Below are 16,272 nucleotides of genomic sequence, written 5' to 3' on the forward strand. Positions count from 1 at the left end.
GTGGGGAAACCTACAGTTCTTCCTGAATGTTTTTGTGCAAACACACACACATGCAAGCTCATGTGTACACACGAACTACACTGTTTATAATAAAAGTATGTCTACACTTCAAGGCTATTGATGCACATTTAAATGTAGTTATTTTCCTATCCTTCTAATATCCTTACTGTTTCTAATAATTTCATAAACAGCCCCCAGTTAAATAATTAGGCATCAAGACTACTTTTCAGATAATAGCTTTCACAATGAATAGTCACCTCCTCTGATCCACTATTAGATGAAGCTTGATGTTGCTGCTGCTGCTGCTGCTGCTTCTTAAGCATTGCAGATCTCTGAACGGCCAAAATACTAGGGCTAGATTTCCAGAACTGTAATAGAGATATACACAAGTGAAGAACAAAGTTTTGAGAAAAGTGGAAAAAGGATAATCTATTGAAAACCAATATCAACATTTTCACTGCCTCCAAATAATAAATAATAGTAAGACTATTTTCCTTACTCACATATATGTAAAACAATATTGCTGCAATATAATTAAAATAAATGCTGAGCTTTAGATGTATATAAATAATTTATGGTGTGTTGAGGTTCATAGACAGACAGCCTTAATCAATGTATTCTTTGGTGTTAGGACTATTGTCAAAAACAACAGGATAATATATGCTACCAGTGCTATTCAAAGTGTGGCTACCAATCCTTTAAACTGGTGTGAGGTGAAGATGAGGAGCTAGAGTCAGAATGCAAATTAACTAAGCACAGTTTTAGTTCGACTGACTTTTTTGTTTCTGGTAGCAAAACTTCCTACATGAAGGAAACTATTTGTATATTCTGGCCCAAGCATCTTATCATGACTGGTACTCTAAGTAACACTCTGTATACCATTCTGATGTATAGACAAGTTTTACTAAATCTTACAATTGCTTTTTTAAAACAGAATGGCCCTTGGCATATTCTACCACGTATCTTCAAGGAAGCAGAATTCTATTAAATACTCCTATTGGCAATACATTATATCCTCTGAAGATCTTGAAAGTAGAGATAACACTGTAAAATTAACAAAAAGACCTCAAAAGCCTTACATTTTTATCCATGAGACCCTGAGTATTTATTTAACAATTTGTGCTTCAAAAAGAGAAAGTTTCATGTATGTTCATTTTATACTTGTCTTATACATCAATAATTATAGACTGCTTCTCTTTCAAGCCAATTAGTCCACAGATGACACCAAGTTCGAGAACAATTTAAAGTGCATTTTAATACTTAAAATCAACTTTTTCTAAAAGCTAGATCAAGAATGCTCTAAACCAATGCTATACATTTTCCCAAAGTAATACAGGAAATCTACCTGTCATTGGATACGTTATTCATTACCTCAGCTCCATCAACTTTCGGTGGTTTTGCTTGAACTTTATTGTCTCGGGAATTGTCTGACTCAGACTCTGACTGACTGCCCGATTCGGATCCAGAGTCTGAGTCGCTGCTACCTGACTGGCTACTGCTTCCATCACTACTGCTTCCAGAACTCGAACCAGATCCAGAGCCGGAAGCTGACCCAGAATCATCATCCGACTGGCTACAATTTAAAAATAAATAGATTTCAAACAAAATTAATTCAAATTTTAGCTTTTCTTAACTCAGCAAAAAGCTCCACATCATTAAGCCTTGTTTGTTTAGTATGTCAACCATGTATAGCCAAACAAATAGAAAAAGGAATTAATGTTAATCTACAGCAATAACTGACTTGATAAATTTAGTAGCCTGGGCTAAAAGATAATTATATCACAATCTTCCTCCAAGGGTAATGAACAAAACCTACCAGGCAGAGAATCCTGGGCTAGAAACTTAGAATAACAAAATGTTTAAGACACAGTCCCTATTCTTAAAAGGTCATTTGATATAGTGAACATAAAGAAGAAATTGTGTGAAGAAAAAATGTGATAAAAATTCTCATTTAGTAAAAGGTAGAAAACGAATTAAATTGAGTTTCAACTTGTTTGCAAGTCCACATCTATGTTCTAGCATCTCAGAGGAATGTAACTTATTACAACTAAGCTATGATAAAGTACAATTTACTAAAAAATAAGATTACTAATTTCTTTTCTGAGAAAATTATTCAATTTTTTATGGTTCCATAGTAATACGTCTGAAATAGTAAATTCTCACAATCTTTCCTAGCCTCTGTACACATACACATACACTTTCCAGCACTTATTTCCTGTCCAAAGTAGTCTAGAAATGGTCTATACCTAATTGATTGTGTCAATCAATATTATCCGAAAGGCCATTTGTTAACTGGTGTTTACATTTGGATTGCTGAAAACCAAGGCATTAAATTTTTTAAATATGTGGCAGACTCAGCTTTTGATGTAATTTTAACCGACTTTATGAGAAACAATAAGGTAATGTCACACACACGGAGCAAAACTCAAGCTTCTTATTCTCTTGCTGTAGTTCTCAAAAACATCACTAGATGGAGGTATTACTCTACAAAAACTACAAGATCGAACAGTAACCCTTCCTAAAAGTAATTTTTGAGAGCAAGGCATTAATAGTTTCTACCTGGAAACACAGATATATGTTTTCAAGAAGACATCTGATTCTAAAAGTTTTGCTTACAATGTGAACAAACATACACCTACTTTTAAAATTTGGGAATCTAGTGGAATAAGTTTTTCTTCATAGAAAGAGTAAACAAAAAGTTCCATCTTAAAGGCTATATCAAAACCATTTCTGCCAGTTTCTACCCTCCAGACACATGGTTCAATAGCATAGTGCCTTTTAATTAAAAAGCAAAAGTGACCATTCTGCATTCTATTTTGGCCCTTGAAATTTCAGTAAGAATATCAGAGAAGATATTTTTCCTAACACACAATTTCATTTTTCCCTTAACCCACTAGGCAAGCAACACTTTTCATTTATTACTTTAGCAAAAACTATCATTTGTTAGGCACTGGGAAGACTGAGATGAGACAAAAAGTCCTTACCATTATAAGAACATCTAACCTAGTATGGAAAGACAGTCATGTCAACCAATAAATACCTCTCTGGGCTATATTTAAAATAATTCAACCAGGAGGTATGAAGAACACAAACAAGTCAGGCACAGTAACTGGAGAACATTTAGAAGAAAGTGAAGATGAACTAATCCTTTAGAAAGAGGAATTAAGTAGAAGGGGTATCATTTTAATTGCTTATAAGCTTCTTGAAGGTACTGTTTTTTTTCCCCAGAGTATCTTACACTGGTGGATGCTCAGTAAATACCTGAAAAGTAAATGGATGGATAATTGAATCTGGGAGCTATCATGGGCCTATATTCTTAACTGTATCTTGAGAAAATAGCTAGTCAAAATTCCTTCTTAATGTATCAAGATTCCTTGTTAATGTATCAATATTCTTAAGTGAATGCAGGAAATCTTCCTTTCATAATCTTTAGGTGAAAGTAGTTCTGCCTGATGAAAAAAGCAAACAGCCTGAGCCTACACCACTCTAAAGGCAAATAGGCTTATTATCAGAATGTCTTCACCTTAGATATTAAAAGCATGAAATATTTATTTCACTTCAATTGTTCATAGCAGGACTAAGAATATACATAGAATAAGTAAGGAATACCTTATATACTGCCATAGAATGAGATAGAGTTATGTGAAAAAAAAAAGGCAAGCTACAAAACTGCATTTATAGTATGCTTCCTTTGTGTATGAAGGGAGAAATGTTTACACATATTTGCTTATGCTTTTTTCAAAAGCAATAATGGTGTATAAAACAATTAAGTTAAAAATGGTTACCTACAAAGAGAGGGGAAAGAAGAAAGCAGAAGGAACAAGGATTGAAATGAGTTGTCAATTTCTGAACCATGCAAATGTTTTACACAATTTATTTTAAAAGGAAATTCTAACACTTGAGAGATAAATATATATATAGGTTTGGGGGATTGGAGAACAGTGGGACATAAAATTCTGAGGAAAAACAGGTAAAAAGCCTCTCCGTAATGAAGTAGTTCTATTTCAACCCACTGTTGCATATGCTCTTTCCAAAATAAAAATCAAACCTGCCCTCAATGGGTAAGTCTTCAGTGGCTCTGTAACAAAAGTAAAACATCTATGAGGTGCAGGAATCTGTCTCTGCCAACCTATCTCCAGCCAGTTTCCTGTCTAAACCCTTAGTTTTAGTGATGGCATACTACTTGTAATTCTCAGAAAGTGAGTTTCTCTTTCCACTTTCTGCTTTTGCACAATTACTTCCTTTTTAAAGATTTTTTCACTATATAATTTCTACCTGAGCCTCACTTCATGGATACTTCTCTGACAAATCTCTCCTGACTCCAAAGTCAAATCAACCCAACATTAAAGCTTCCATAGAAGGCTTCCCTAGTAGCTCAGATGGTAAAGCGTCTGCCTGCAATGCTAGAGACCAGGGTTCGATCCCTGGGTCAGGAAGATGCCTTGGAGAAGGAAATGGCAACCCCCTCCAGTATTCTTGGCCTGGAGAATCCCATGGACAGAAGAGCCTGGTGGGCTACAGTCCATGGGGTCACGAAGTCGGACATGACTGAGCAACCACCACGCGCGCGCGCGCACGCACACACACACAGTATGAAAGCAGGAAATCTTACCTCAGTATTCCCACAATATCCTGTACCTATTACTATCTTAGCTATAGGCACATAATGTAATATTCACTGTAGTTTCTGTTTTATTTTTTGGTATTCTACCATATGTTCCTAGAGTGCTGGAATTTTTACTTGTTCTTTGTATGCTGAACACTAAATGAAGGGCTCAACATATGTTTGGTGAGTGGATGGATATATACATAAGCAAACAAATCAAAGATGCTTATGGATATAATATCTTATATAAAATTCACAAATAGATTTGGACTATAAAAATATTTCTCAGGTCTAATTAGCATTTTATTTATTTAGGTAGTAACCAATACCACTGATTTTTTAATATAGTATCTGTATACCACTTACAAGTTATCCTTATGAATTATATTAAATCTCAATAGCCCAATAGTATAAGGCAGAAGATTATTAAAAATACTTAATTCTTTCCCTTATCGTTTTCAATTTACAAAAGAAAACTCATCATATGGGTACTTAGATAAAAGAGTTTTCTTAGGGTAAATTAAGTTAAAAAAAATACATTTAAAAGAGAAAACAGCAATTCAAATTAAAGTTTCTTTTCAAGATTGTTTTTATGCTCAATTTCAAATATAAACAAGAGCAATCAAATAACCATTTATCTATCAACCAGCTTCACAATTATCAACTCATAACAATTTTGTTTCAAATAATCCAGCTTTCCACAAACACATAATCTCAAACATATTGAAATTTCATCCATAAATAGTTTAGTACTTATATGTACAAACAAACAATAAAAACTCCACTATTTTTAAACATCCACAAAACTAGTACCATATTTTTTAAAAAATCACATTTTTGTAATGTTAAATATGAAATTATTTTTTTCCCCTGCAATTTATTTTGTGGAATAAATTAGGCAGTTTTCCCTACAGACGCTTCCTGCTTTCCAGATTTTACTAACTGCACTTCTGTGGTATTATGTGACGTATTTTTCTGTCCCTTGTGTTTCTTATAAATTGTCAGACCTAGAGGCTCAGACTTAATTCAGTTTTCCTTGGCAAGAACATGTTTGAAAAGTTGCTGTGGACCTCTAGTAGAAAAAAACAATGTTTGGTTGTCTCTTTTTGTGTGAGGTTGTTTGATGTGTGTGCTCATGTTATTTTCAGCCTTATTCCTCCATTACATAGTTCTTCATAAGCCCTACACAAGCTCATTCACTATTTATTTAAAGGCAGTAAAATGGTGATATTGTCATTCTTTACTTACCCATTATATCATTTCTCCACTAATAGGTGGAATACTTATTAATATAATGAGAAATTTTCCCTCATTATATTTGTTAACTTTGAGGTACAGTTCATACAGGAAAGGCATTTTCATTTATTTTCCTTCTTTTCCAGCTTTCAAAATGAGCTAAATTGCTAGCATCCTTTCAAGGTAAGAAGACCAGTAATGTTCTAAATCTCACTATGAACTCATGGATTGAAATTATTTGATGAGTTTTAACAATCCATTATCATCATTAATACCCAAACTGTCCCCTCTTTAGCAAAGAGGAAACCCTTTATTACTTCCTGAATCCTTTTCACAAGACCTCAAGTTGTCTCTGACAGCTTCCTCACTTTCTGGTCTGACAAGATGAACCAGGCTCATCTTGTGTATTTCTTGCGTCAAATTGTAACTCAGGCATTTCATCAAAAAGCCTTGCTTCTGTTTATGTTAGAAATTAAACTGCAACCTGAATGGGTTGGTTATAGCTTTTAAGTTTTTTTTTAATAAGATGAGTTAGGATATGTGTATTTTTAGATACAATGTATTAAGGATTAATACCAATATTTTCAATTTAAATTTGTAGGTCTTTTACTTCTTTGATTTTTCTATTTATACCATCACTTGGGTTCAGTTTCTTCGTTCCAAATGACACTAGTAAAATCATTTATTTGCTTTATCTTAGAATACACATAACAGTTGCAAAACAGTAATATCATTATTATATGATTACTAAAAGTTAATATTTCTTCACAATTCTTCTTGGCCTTCAGGAATACTCACCCTTACTATTAAACTATTGCTTTGAAGCCAACTAAAATTGTTTATTTCCGTATGGTCACTAATTTTGTTTAATTAGGGTCATTTGCTTTTACTTCATTTTTAGGAACTGCTTTTATTCACTTTGATTTAACATTGCTTTATTTATTTACTTACATTCAATTTGAAAGGTACAAAAGTTAAAATCCAAAATCTAGCTTTTATCTTTTATCTTCTCTACATCATGACCTTCCTCCCACTACAGTAATTATTTTTTAAGTTTCATTTATTTTTCCTTTATCGATAAAAGCAAATTATAAATAAGAGTATTTTTATATTCCCCTTTCATAAATGATTATTAACTTATTTATAATCTTAAATAATCGATGCCACATTGTATATACATTGTATCCTGGAGATCACTGCACAACAGTGTACAGTAGATATACTCCCTTCTCCTTTATGCAACTGCATATTCTCCATTTTGTAGAAACAACATAGTTTCAACCTGTCCCTCAAAGATGAACCAATCTTTGATACCACAATGATATAAAAAAAACCCTATGTATCATTTTGCATTTATGACAGTGTACCGTATTTGCTATTTATCAACCAATGTAAATATACCACCTTTGAAGTTTTAAACTTATCATCAGCTAGCACCCAGATCTTGATTCCAAAATACAAATCCACACTTTAGTAAACTAGGTGTCCTTTAGGAAATGGCAGATTCTAAGGCTGGGACACGGAAGGTACCAGATGAAACTAAATAAGCTTGCTGTGCCAAAAAGCAAAATACTAAATACAAACAGAACAAAAAAACACGATATAGGAGCCAATCTGAAGGGCTTCCACTGGCTAAATCTGATTTGGGCATCAAAACAAATAGTAAAAGATAATTACCTAGTAAATAAAACAGGAATCCTCAAGTCCGTGCTGACGACAGGTAGACAGGGAGAAAGACAGATGGCAGGGGAGGGCTGATAGAATTCTGAATGTCAGCTGGTAATGTGGACAGTGTGGTAGTGCTGGAAAGCTACCATGTTGCAATCATCATAGAAAACAGTGATTTGGGCAAAAACCACCAAAGATGCTAAATGTGGGGGGAGGCGGGGAGGAGGCTTTGATGAGATATTTACAGTCTCAAAGTATCTTCTTACAAATTGCTTATTAGCTATATTAATGGATAAATTAGAAACTACAGTGGGGGAAAAAAAAAGATACTACCCTGTCCTGGTGATCAAAACTAGTTTTATCAATAGGGACAGACATACATCATGAGCCTCCAGATTTGATACCTTGTGAAAGATGTATTGTCACTCACACAGTCCTTCAGCCAGGGAATCCAAGTGTAGGAGAGGCCCAGGGTAGGGGACCCAAGTGTAGGGAATGTATAACTTGGATCAAATCATAAGTACACAAGTAAAATCTAAATTGTGAAATATATTCTATAAAATAACTAGCCTATATGTAGCCTTCAAAATGCTTATGTCAAGAAAGACAAAGAAGAACTGCTTCAGATTAAAGGAGATTAAAGAGACGTAACAACCAAATCCAATTTTAGACAGAACCCTGTACTGAAAGATGACTGGGATGACAAAACTGGAATACAGATTAAACATTAGAGTATATTACCATAAATTTTCCTGGATTTAACTACTATACAGGGTTTATATAAGGGAATTCCTGGGCTTTTATATATACACACACACACACACACACACACATATACTGAAGTATTAATGCATAAATAGATATAATGTTTGCAACCTACTCTTAAACTCTTCAGGAAAAATATGTATTACATATATATAAACATGTATGAAGGGTGAGGATAAAAGGGAACAGTGGAAAAGCTAACAATCAGTGCATGCAGAGAGTACACACATGAAGTTCTTGTACCTATTCTTTCATCATTTCCATAATTTGAAATTAACTCAAAATTAAAATGTTAATAAAAAAAAATTTCTCCAACACCACAAGTTTTGGTCACTAATATTCAATATTGTGAAATCTCATATTTAAATAATAAAAGCTACAAAGGTGAGGAAGTTTTAAAGCTGCAGAAGCCAAATGCATATGAAATAGGCAAGTAAGTAAACATTCAGTAGCATGGAAAATAAAAGTATCAAAAATTTAGTCAATAAAATGGCTAAGCTGTACAGGTAGAAATATAAAAACTACCTAAAGCTTTTCCTTAAGAGATATGAAAAGGTAAAAATACCAAGAAGGGGAGATTAAAAACCAACTGCCTCCAACAGCTGCCTCAGAAACTGCTGATCGCCTAACTCAGCATGTCTTCTTTTCCTTAGTAACAGAAATCTCAAGGTTAAGGTCCACCCAGTATAAAAAGTGGATAGCACAAGCTCCTTGCAGCAAAGTATGGCTATTAGCTAAAAGTTTCAACAAATGAGATATAAGCAGAAATGTTGGGCTGTACTTCCCAGAAGGCTACTCAAGCAGGCTGACTCAGCTAGGAGATGCTCCCTTTCCTTGGCCCTTGTTTGCCTCCAACATTTCCAGCTGTCTGACAGGAGGGAAAGTGCTCAAAATTCACATCTGCACAGATTCTTTTAGTATAAAAGCCAACATTTTTTCCCAATGTTCCCAAGGTTATGGTACATCAGTGTTTTTAATGACTTGAGTGACCACAAAAAATTAGTACTCTGTTCAGTAAGACATTAAATCCATTTTTAAATTGTTTTTTCAAGTTAAATTTTTAGGAGCTTTAGCGCACTATCATCTACAGTGTACTTCCTCATGAGTTCCACATAACTAAAATGTTATGATTCTGTATCTATGGATTAGCTTTGAGAAATGCTTTTCAAACAAACAAACATCAAAATGAATATCCCTCTCTGACTTTACAATTATGCATGCTTTGGTCCCATCTCAGAGGCTTTGGTCACACCTCAAGGGGTTTTAATGGCTCACCTTTGTTCTTGGGATAAAATGATTAAAATCTGACCTCTGCCTACCTTTCCAATTTATCTTAAACATCTCTCTGGTGGCTCAGAGGTTAAAGCGTCTGCCTGGAATGCGGGAGACCTGGGTTCAATCCCTGGGTCAGGAAGATCCCCTGGAGAAGGAAATGGCAACCCACTCCAGTACTCTTGCCTGGAGAATCCCGTGAAGGGAGGAGCCTGGTAGGCTACAGTCCATGGGGTCGCAAAGAGTCGGACATGACTGAGCGACTTCACTTCATTTCACTTCATTCTGCACCCTAGGCTCGCTAATTTCCTTCAGTCTTTGAATCTGCCACACCTTCTCACCTCATGCTGCTGCTGCTGCTGCTAAGTCGCTTCAGTCGTGTCCAACCCTGTGCGACCCCATAGACGGCAGCCCACCAGGCTCCCCCGTCCCTGGGATTCTCCAGGTAAGAACACTGGAGTGGGTTGCCATTTCCTTCTCACCTCATAGGCCTGGGAAACTTGTTAATCCCCGTCCCACCTTCGTCCCTAGTTCAAGACCTCTCCCCCAGGACTGCATTAGACACCCAGCATGGTATCTGGCAGAGTGCACGCTGAACATAAGCTAGTATGTGCACTGCAGTTTATACTAACAACTGTATCCCTACCTTCTGGCACTCTACCTGACATGTACTCTGAAAATGTATTTGTGAATTAATAAATGGTTAATACCACCTTCTCATTACTTCTTCAAAAATAGCATAAGTCTTCCATAGAAACTTTCTTGTTCTTACTTCTGATTTCTCTGTCTTTACTTTTCTCTTTTGGGTTTTTTCTTCCTCCAAGTCATCTAATTAGAAGTGTTTGGGGGAAAATAATTTTAAGAAGCAGCTTTCTTTTTAAGAATCAGATGATCTGAAAACACTAGGTCCACTTCCCACATGGTCACAATTGTTTATATCTAAGTAGCACTGGTTCCTTTTGATGAAGGATTTGACCTCCAATTCAGCCAGTTGCCTCCCCTAAACAAATGTCTTATACCTGGAGAGCTTCATACATTTATGTTATCTGTTGGCCCTTTGGCTGTTTCTCATTTATGTTCCAATTAAGACAAAATTTTTAATACCTTTTTATAGCTTTCAAAATATTTTGGTACTGAAATCCATTTTATCCTCACAACAAGAACAAAATGTCCTTGAAGGCACACAGTTTTTATAGACCATTTTTAGAGGAGACAACCCTTCTAAGGACCCAGCAATAAGTAGACTTAATTCTGTAGTCAAATACTAAGTTCTGATCCCAACCCCAGCATCCTGTCTGGAGAGTCTGTATCCTTCCAAATGTCCTGTGTTGTGACATTTGCTCAGAATTTACTGCTCTGAGTCCCCTTCTGTGCCTGGCACATCAAAGCTTTCTCTAAAGTTCAGCAGCACATATACTCTTCCCCCCTTTGCCCTGTATTATTTAGCATTTTCATGTGTCTGTGGGTAGAAGTGCTTTGGAGTGCAAGTCCATGTTAGCTCAGCCCCACCTGTGCAGAATACCAATACCTCCTTTTCTTTATATTCAACTTTATACTCTAATCAATCCTGGGAACTAAAGAAAACACTAACACCTATACTGGGTACTTAAGAATGATGTATTCTCAAGTGAATAAACAAAGAGTCTTTTGTGTTACAAAGAAAAATAAGCTTTTTTATCACAGATATTGGAAACTAGTCTGTAATGGAACATAAAGGAAGAATGAATAAAATAATGACCTTCTAAGAAAGGGTTAACAGTAGACAGCTGCTTTCCTATCACCAACAGAAGAAATAGCCCGGCTAAATCCTGGAAAAGATAGAAAAATCAAAAGTAAAGCTGGAATTTCCCTGGTTGGTCCAGTGGTTAAGACTCAATGCCGTCAATGCAGGGGGCACGGGATCAACCCCTGGTCAGGGAACGAAGACCTCACGTGCTGTAGAACGACTAAGCCCACACCCCGCTATCACTGGGCCTGCATGCTCCGGAGCCCACGCACCACAGTAAGAGGCCCTGTACCACAAGGAAAGATCAAACAAATAAATGTTCATAACAAACAAAAACAGTAGCACTAATGAAGAAGAAAAAAGACTATTTAAACATCCTATGTAAGTTAGACTACCTGTATCAAAGTCTTAGGATCAACGATTTCAGTTTAAGAACGCATCCATTTATGTACGTCTTTCTTTCCTAATAAACATTTGCTTTCTAATACATATCCCATTCCCCCCCTTTTTTTAAACTGGTAGAATTTAGATAAATTAGACTCTGGGGAGGAGGGGAAGAAAAGTTACAGGATACATCAACAGAAGGTAATGGATTTTAGACAGATTATTATAATAGAGGATTGTGTGCCTGACATTTACAGTAATAATTTACATATTAAATTACAATAAATAGAACTGTATTTACAATTAAAAAACTGTATTTACTACTCTAAAGAACAAGTATCCTGCACTAAATTCTCACTTTATGCCTTTCTGCCACCCACCTTAACTACTGCTTTAACATCAAAAACATTCAAAAGGACATCTTTCAGAGAGTTTTTGAAAGAATTTTTTGACAGACATTTGTGAGGAAATTCGAAACTTGACAGTATTCTGAAATTCGACTTTTCTTCTTCTAGCCTCCTAGCCTTTTTGTCTCATTATATTTATATATGTACACCCGTATTTTTCTGCTGGGAAAAACTGAGGGCAAGAGGAGAAGGGGGCGATAGAGGGTGAGATGGTTGGATGGCATCACTGACTCAATGGACATGAGTTTGAGCAAACTCAGGGAGATAGCGAAGGACAGGGAGGCCTGGCGTGCCGCAGTTCATGGGGTAGCAAAGAATCGGACACGACTTAGCAACTGAACAACAACACCCATTAGATAAGCCTTAGGTTTCTACCACACAGAAATAATAAACATACTTAAGGATTACTGTGAAGATCTTTAAAAAATGTAAAGCATAATATCTGACCTATACTAGGAGCTCAATGCTGCTGCTGCTGCTAAGTCACTTCAGTCGTGTCCGACTCTGTGTTACCCCATAGACGGCAGCCCACCAGGCTCCCCCATCCCTGGGATTCTCCAGGCAAGAACACTGGAGTGGGTTGCCATTTCCTTCTCCAATGCATGAAAGTGAAAAGTGAAAGGGAAGTCACCCAGTCATGTCTGACTCTTAGTGATCCCATGGACTGCAGCCTACTAGGCTTCTCCATCCATGGGATTTTTCAGGCGAGAGTACTCGAGTGCGCTGCCATTGCCTTCTCCAGGAGCTCAATATTAATATCTATTTTAGAATTTAAAAAATGATATTTTTTTTTGGAGTTCAAGATCAGAATCATTACTTCAAAATTTGTTTCAGGTGTTATCTGGACTGTCATAATTATAAGTATAAATTCATAAACTATCTATGAATGAAGCCTGTAGAAATACTAACATTTTCAAACAAATTGATTTTTAAAATACAAAAAAGGGTGGGGGGGTGGGGGGAGACATGGTCATTACTAACTGGTACTATGTACCAAACACTGGATTCTTGTCTCATCCTTTCCTTTTCAAATAACAAAGCTGAGGTTCAAAGAAGGCTAAGTGAAGAAACAAATACTAATATTATGAAGAATTGAAAGAAAATTCAGAAAAATGAAAGCCACTAAATTCTTAGGATGATACAAACTGTTTTAAAATAAAAATCCTTTGTGTGCCATATGTATGCTGTCTGCTTGCCCCCCTCACTTACCTAGCATCCACTGGCTTGCCCTTTGGTATTACATAACTGGCACTCCAGTGTAAAACGGCACACGTCCACCCAGCTAAAGATTTCCCAGTATGTCTTTCAGCTAGGTGTGGCCATGTGAACAGGTTTTGGCCAAGGGATTACAGCTAGAAGTGATGTGAAATTTTTACACCTTAGCCTTAAGCATTAACTGGTTTGCCTTATACCCGCCGCACTCCCATCCATCTTCTTGCTGGCAATCACTGGGGCAAGATAAGCTGTATGTTACATATTAACAAAGCTGTCCCACTAGCCCTGAGCACCTGAGTAATGTCAAGGGGTAGAGCTTAGTCACTTGATAATAGTTTAATTATTGAAAAAAAAAAGTAACATTTTTGAGACCCTGGGCTCTGAAGACTCTAGTATATATCACTTTAATTGGTTCTCTGATTTGCTACAATGATGTTTTTGCAAAAAACTTTTTTGAAATAAGACCTGTACACAGATAATTTGAATTCATTTGTTCATCTCTTCAACTAACATGTATTGAGCAAGAGTTTCTAGTAAGGACAAAATGCCATGGGAAAAGTAAAACTTGAGAAATCAGAGATATAAGGACAAAGTTGGGGAGGCAGGGAGGGCAAGATACAAGGATGTACTGGTTCCTGATGGAGGAACTGGAGGTAGGGCAAATGAGACTAGGGGTAAGGCTTCAGGGAGGGAGCAACTTTAGAGCTGGCTACTGGTGTATTCTCACACTTGCCCTTTAGAAAACACTTCCTCTCTGAAGCAACCGATAAAATTTCTCACTCTTTAAGATTACTCAAAAATATCTTATCCTTCATGTAACCCTCTCCAATATCTCCAGGGATAGGTCATTGCTCCAGCCCATGTGTTCACAATATTTTGCTCATATGTTACTAATAATTCCTTCACAATATCACAATTATGCTTATACATGTATCTCTCTTCTAACTACATCCTGGAATTCATTAAGTTGGGGCCTGTAGTTATTTTTATAGACCATTATCCACTTCAACAGGCCTAGAGAAACAATATGGAAATTAGCAGATATTGAGTACTTAAAAAATTCTTTTTTTTTTAAATTAGAAGTCAAAGGCTTTCAAACTTTTGGGGGCATGACTTACATAATACATTTTATATACTGATGCAGTGCACACATGCAACATAACAAAAGTTTGATGAAATAATATTCTACAAAAGAACACTATTAGCTTACATTATTCTTTCATTTAAAAATCCAATTATGATACTCTAATGTGTGTTTCAACTCACTATTTACAATATATTAGCCTAGAATAAGTCACTTAAAAATGAGAAGGGTTCACCTAGATGCTAACTAAGATCAGACCACCTTTAAGTTCTATAAAATTACATTGTATTAAAATGTTATCCTCCAAATCCTTTACGACAGGCCATAAAATAATTATCAAAATTTGAGAAAATCTGTGAAGCATTCATCCCCATGGGTCTGAAAACCAGTTAACGCCTTTGTTAGGGACTAAAGGACAAACACAACAGCTCCTTTTAGCATTCTACATTACCAACCCCCAAAAAATTCTATCAGAAAGTACACTCAAAGTACAGTATTATTCTTAAAGTTTCTAACTGAATAAATGAGAATAAAACTGCCAGAAATAGATGCTAAGAAAGGTAACATTTAGCAAGACTAATTTCAAAGATGATCAAGTTTAGTTATGCTAAATCTGAGATAAAGACAGTAAACTCAAAAGTTTCTCTAGTAAGCATCCAGAAATCAGATTAGAAATCAAGACTATGTATACATAGATGTCAAAGTTACAATAGTTTCACAAAACACATATGAAATGTGTTATAATATTATTGATGTGATAAAACCCTCCTATTATTTATAATTATAACCAGTAGGCAAAACTTAATGATATTTACTGGAGAAGGAAATGGCAACACATTCCAGTATTCTTTCTTGGGAAATCCCAGGAACAGAGGAGCCTGGTGGGCTACAGTCCATGGAGGTCACAAAAAGTCAAACAATGACCGAGCACACACAGAGCACAGAAAGATGAACCATCTTCTCTGAGGGAATTTAGACTAATCTAACTGTTTTCCATCAGCCCCACTCCTTTACATAAAAGTTCTTCAGCATAATGTATTGTAACACTGTATTTCCTGGGTATAAAAAATTACTCTTTCAGTTCAGTTCAGTCGCTCAGTCAGTCTTGTCTGACTCTTTGAGACCCCATGGACTCCAGGATTCCAGGCCTCCCTGTCCATCACCAGCTCCCGGAGTTCACCCAAACCCACGTCCATCGAGTCGGTGATGCCATCCAGCCATCTCATCCTCTGTCGTCCCCTTCTCCTCCTGCCCCTAATCCCTCCCAGCATCAGACTCTTTTCCAATGAGTCAACTCTTCGCATGAGGTGGCCAAAGTACTGGAGTTTCAGCTTTAGCATCATTCCTTCCAAAGAACACCCAGGAGTGATCTCCTTTAAAATGGACTGGTTGGATCTCCTTGTAGTCCATGGGACTCTGCCAAAGTCTGTCAAAACATCTTTACCACCGTAAAAGTCACATTACAAAGACATTTAACATGCATAAAATTTATATCTACCAGGGTTTTAAATGAGAATTCAAAAATAAACAAAACCCACAAAACTTCATTTTGATACTGGGCTTGATGATATACAGATTAACCATTTGTTTTATGATCAAACTTCCCTGTCTTCTACCTTTGAAGAGTTGCAAACTCTCCTTGTATTTACCATACCCAACTCAAACGTTCTCTTTCTCAACTTTAAGCTTTAGAAAAAAATCTCAAATTTTAACATCACATAGTAGTTGCTCAACAATCCAAACTAAATAACCATCTGAGTAGAGAACTGTATTTCTAAATGCAGTGACAGGAGAGATGTGAAACAGCTAATGGGAATGGTTTCATTAAGGAAAAAGCTCTCCACCACATTTGCGCTTATGCCACAGCTCCGGCACTGTCAACAGTGGATCCCATAAGCCAGTACTGCTT

General features: G+C 36.2%; 1 protein-coding gene across 4 annotated transcripts in view; it reads right to left on the bottom strand.

Annotated features, from left to right (window-relative positions):
- Positions 1 to 16,272, bottom strand: part of CHD1 (chromodomain helicase DNA binding protein 1) — a 70,766-nt gene that overhangs the window by 45,494 nt on the left and 9,000 nt on the right. For 3 of the 4 annotated variants that reach the window (XM_061424465.1, XM_061424464.1, XM_061424463.1), the window contains exons 2-3: positions 1,372 to 1,573; positions 258 to 368 (exon numbers count right to left, since the gene is read on the bottom strand). In XM_061424465.1, the coding sequence (XP_061280449.1) occupies positions 258 to 368; positions 1,372 to 1,573 (313 nt within the window). The remainder of the gene's footprint in view (positions 1 to 257; positions 369 to 1,371; positions 1,574 to 16,272) is intronic. The other variant, XM_061424466.1, reaches the window with a different exon arrangement.

The sequence above is a fragment of the Bos javanicus genome, chromosome 7, assembly GCF_032452875.1.
Source record: "Bos javanicus breed banteng chromosome 7, ARS-OSU_banteng_1.0, whole genome shotgun sequence".
NCBI lineage: Eukaryota > Metazoa > Chordata > Mammalia > Artiodactyla > Bovidae > Bos > Bos javanicus.